At 36.1% G+C, this 4,813-nt stretch overlaps 1 protein-coding gene across 1 annotated transcript; it reads left to right on the forward strand.

Moving 5' to 3' along the window:
* Window positions 1-3,560: 3,560 nt before the first annotated feature.
* Window positions 3,561-3,749, forward strand: LOAG_12705 (cAMP-dependent protein kinase regulatory subunit; the record flags this gene model as incomplete). Its single annotated transcript, XM_003148217.1, has 1 exon — window positions 3,561-3,749. One exon carries the CDS (start codon window positions 3,561-3,563, stop codon window positions 3,747-3,749), a length of 189 nt encoding a protein of 62 aa, XP_003148265.1.
* Window positions 3,750-4,813: the final 1,064 nt, after the last annotated feature.

Consider the following 4,813-nt stretch of genomic DNA (forward strand, 5'->3'; position numbering starts at 1 on the left):
ATGTATATGTTTATGTATATGAGAGTTTGTGGCCAGTATGTGCGATTCAATTTGGTAGCCAGAATGTAACAACTTAGTTAATGGCAGTATCCATTGTGTATACGCATACGCACCGGGCAATAAGAGCAAATACGGGGTTAGTTTGCAGCGCAAGAATCTAAATTGAGTGGTCTTCCAAGCGAGCAGCGATTGTTGCAAGACGGAGTGAGCGTCTTTTCTTTTTTATCGGAATTGAATACATGTTTAGTATACGATACAGCTGCAGTAACAACAGGAGTATTACCGGTACTGATACAATCACCCCCATTGTATGGTGTGGTCTTTCTGTCATCTACGTATTCATGCTCTTCTTTCATCTGTTCATCTTTCCACAAAGATGCGTTGCCGGTTGAGGATGCATGCTATCCAATAGTGCATGCTATCCAATCAGCAGGCCGCATATTATGTCTAACATCTTGCTTGAGTCACTCCTCTTGCCATCCTCTCATTTCTCCTTCCTTCTCGTTTCTGTGGTTGCGGTACTGCCAGTTCAGTCTGTTTGATATATTAACTTATTCTAGATATTTCACGTTTCATACGCACCATGGAATGCAACGAGTCAGAAATGCAGAATGATCCGGTTTTTTTTACCGGAATAGTCGTTGCTTCATAGACTCCTGTTCGTCATTTAACCAACCAGCCATAGATTGCCATATTCCTAGTTTAGTTTACTTTTCTCCTTGCATCCCCTCACTTATTTGACCCATCTCTGCCTGTTCTCTTTTCTATTCATGTTGTTGTTGATCGATCTGTGTTTCTCCGTGCAATCGATTACAGCACATGTACTTCTAATACGCATTAACACTTTTTATTCGCTATGAGCAGTAGATGTAAAGTACGATGTGCTGATATGAAAGTACGCTGATATCGTCCTTCACGTGATTTCTTGCGAAGCGAAGTATTTTTAATTTTATCTTACTCGAAACTCACAGTAAACAAACTGATATCGAACGTCACTGGTGGCCGAATTTATGATGGATCGGTCGCGTTATGGAGGTCTGCTGATCGGTTGCTGCAAATAAAAGTGGTAACGCAGGTGCATAGCTTTGCTATGGTTTTAAGATTTGATATATAAAACGAATTGACAATTGAAGCGTGCTGCGTTACTAACTTGTCAAAATGTGTAAGTGTGCGAAGTTAGTGCATAAAGTAAAAGAGTTCTTTACGCTCTCCTCTTCTGCTGTAATATTAACTGGAAGAATATCTGTTTCGTGCTGATATGAGAAGCAAGGACCATTTTGGTTGATTATTTGCACTTAGGTCTGGACGTCCTGTCGTTTTTTGCCAGTTATCCATTAGTAGTGTGGTGTGTTTTGCATAACGAGCATGAGATGGTTTACTTATTTAGTCGTTTTAATACAAGCCCTCCCGTACTTTGTGACTTTCTGTGCTTTTCACGTTTAGATGCAGTGAACCATTTTTTTTAAAATATCCTTGTTTGTACTTGTAATACGTTTCAAAACAGCATTTATACTTATAGGCTGCTACCGAACATGGCGTCTATGATGTAAATGTTGTAAGCAGAGACCATTCCAATTTCCTGTTGTGAAAAAATACTTTTTAACGAAAATAGGGTTGAAGCCCGATGTCCAATTAAATGCGTTATTTCTTTCGCTTTTGTGATATGGATGCTCTTCGTCCGATTTGAATGGAACAGATTACAGATCTCTCCTATTAAAATTCTGTTGTCGCTTCTGTCATGGCTTTAGTATTTGCGAGTGTGAACTAGTGTAATTCATATTTATGTTTGTTGTAACTGCTTTGCAATTTGTAAATTATTGCTTGAACCGCATTTGGAAGTATATGACTTTCTATGGCCGTTGATCGGTTTATAGACATCTGAAAAAAGTGTGGTTCCTTGATACGTGACTGGTATTGTATATCTGCTAGGGTGGTAGTGATACTGTAAACTGATTCAGATTTTCACCGTTAATATTTGTTTAAAAGTACTGTTGAGGTGTGGGTGCAGTTCTTGTTCTCTTTCATGTCGTAATTGGGTGTACGGGGAAGTGGAGGACTGCTATCACTACAAGTACCACTTGTCATGTTATTCACTTTAATTCAGTCACCAATTAGGTTTTCGACACTTTGGATCTTCGTATCTGTGTTAATCGCAATGCGTAGTATTTTTTCTTTGTTTGGAATTCTGGAAAATATCCATCATTGTCTTCTACGACCATACAGGCGATCTCCACTGTGGGCATCTGTTTTTCATCTTGTAGTATTGGTCCTGTTCAGTTCTTGTAATTTTAATTTTTTCAGTATTAAGTAGGTCGTAGTTCTCCATAAATCTGCCGGGAATCCAAGTTTATCGAATGGCCTCTTTGTTCAGTGATACATTCACAGGGTGTAGTATTTAGAATTATCAAATCTCGATCAAGGCATGTTTATTGTGTTGATTCTTTTTCATTTTCAAATGTTATATTTCTGGCCTCATATATCAAAGATAAACCCGTAAGTCTTCAGTTTTCGTCTCGATAAACGTTGAAGCAAAGTGGAAATGCTGTGTGTTGTCTGCTTTATATAGCCTCTTTCATGATTTGTTGATCTTTTGACAGTACTAAAGAAGAGCCACCATCATTCGGCTGAAAATCGAAATGTAATATATCAAAAACAAAGAAAGCTATTTTAAATCTAAAAAAAAGACCTCATGACAACTATTGAATCGTTGTTATACAGTTAGTTGTTAGTAGATGTCTTGTTGTGCATACTGTTGGTTGAGTAGTTCAGTGTCAAATTGGACAAACATTCTTTTTTATTATGTTCATCAAGAGTCATACAAAGGGACGAATTTAAAAAGGCAACTATGAAATGCACGAAACAGAGAGACGTCAATGACGTTCATGTTTTTGTCATATTTGTTTGTTGATGGATGTGAGATGTTTGGTAGAGGTAAATTACTCTTATCCAAGAATAGTTACTCTTTCATCTTTCCTCGCTATCGATATTCACTGCCCCATTTTTTGCAGCCGTTCTGATTTCTTTCTGTGTTCATCTTTAGACATTTTCTCGGTACCCTTTGCGTAACATTTAGGAATTGTTCATGAAGTTCAGATCTTCTGTGTTCAGGAAAGGTCTCGAAAATATTGCGTTAATGTTGCATTCGGAAATTCATCCACATGTTTAGTGATTTGAACGCAAATTGTGTGGATTCCTACGCGAATATTTTCTAAAACAAAATTCACACTTTTTGTTTTCTTTTTTGTTTTCTCTATGTAGAGCAGTTTAGTAAGGTTTGTCACAATAAGTTTCACTGTTGCTTGGAGTCCTGCTGGATACTGTAAGAGACCCAGTGCTGGTAAATTTTTCGTTGATGTGAAATCAAAAAAAAGCTTTTTAAATATTAAACATTAAATGCAATAAACGGACTGAATATAGCAAAAATGCACAGAACATTGTTGATGGATTGTTGAAATGTGTTCCTATAGCCATTCATTTCCTTGATGAGGTCGTCAACGTTATCATATTCTGACTCGTCATAATGCAGGATTTATGTTTCGACTTTTTAGTTTACTTTGGATATGGCATCCGGGGGCAGCAGTGAAGAGGCGCAGCTAGCTCAATGTCAAGCCTATGTGCAACGGCATAACATTCAGCAGTTGGTCAAAGAAGCGATTGTTAGCTTATGTATAAACAAACCTGAAAATCCGATCTTATTTCTCAAGGAACATTTCGAAAAGCTCTATGATCAACGATCTCAGGCATGTTGACATTTTATATCAAGTGCATGCTTGGCGTATTTTGGGGAAGAGATCTAAATTGGAAGTTATTTGTGGCGAAATTGCAATAACTCAAAGTCCTGAACAGCTTTTTTTTTCTGTTAGGGTTCACAAAAGGACAAATTTTAGTCGTACTCTGTCTTTGGGATTTCTTACTGATTACTGATGCGTAATGCTTTTTAATACACTATGCTATTTCAAAAAATTGCTGCACTGCCGTATTTGGCGGTGTTTTTCATATTGTTCAGAACTCAGTTAAAATAAAAAAAAACGATGTTTTTAGTAATCGCCTGTACCCTTCTAATTTCTTGAAAGCATCTTATTCACTAGATTACTGATTTTTTGACAAATATGTGTCTTTTGGACATCATTTTAGTCATTTTAACGACATGCAGTTTGGTCGTTGGTATTCCTTTGCGTAGTATATATTTTTGGACAAATTGAGCGAAATATAATAATTTCTTCCTCATGATTCACATATATATTATCTTACGGAGACTTTTCATTTTTGCAGAAAAGTCATAGCTCTCGAGATTCTTTGGTAACGGAAACATTTGTTCCCTTTGTTTTCTAAGAGGAGTTCTGACAAAACATCGTTCTAAAAAAGTATGGTAACCTGAGAACTAGTTTCTTACTTTATGAAGTTGAGTATAGTAACTTGGTCATTTGAACTGTTCTACTTATATGATATTTTCTGTTATTGAATGATAAACGCTCAAGTTTCTTTTCAATCATATTTTCGAAAATATAAATGAACTTTGTGGAATTCACATAAAAGCAAATGATGTGTTTGCTTGTGCGTATCTGTATTAATATCTGTGAATATTTCTCTGATTCACATGCGGTATAACTATTCATGTGAATCATTTTGCATACTATTCAAGTTGCTGATAAGGTGACAGGAACAAGGAAGAGGGAGGTTGTTCTTATAACTGAACGTTCAATTTTCTGAAAGGTAGTAAGGATAGTTGATTTTTCAGTAAGAATAGTTTAACATTTCATTAAACTGTTATATACATATATATATATATATATATATATATATATATATATAT

This window comes from Loa loa (assembly GCF_000183805.2).
Source record: "Loa loa unplaced genomic scaffold supercont3.25, whole genome shotgun sequence".
Taxonomy (NCBI): domain Eukaryota; kingdom Metazoa; phylum Nematoda; class Chromadorea; order Rhabditida; family Onchocercidae; genus Loa; species Loa loa.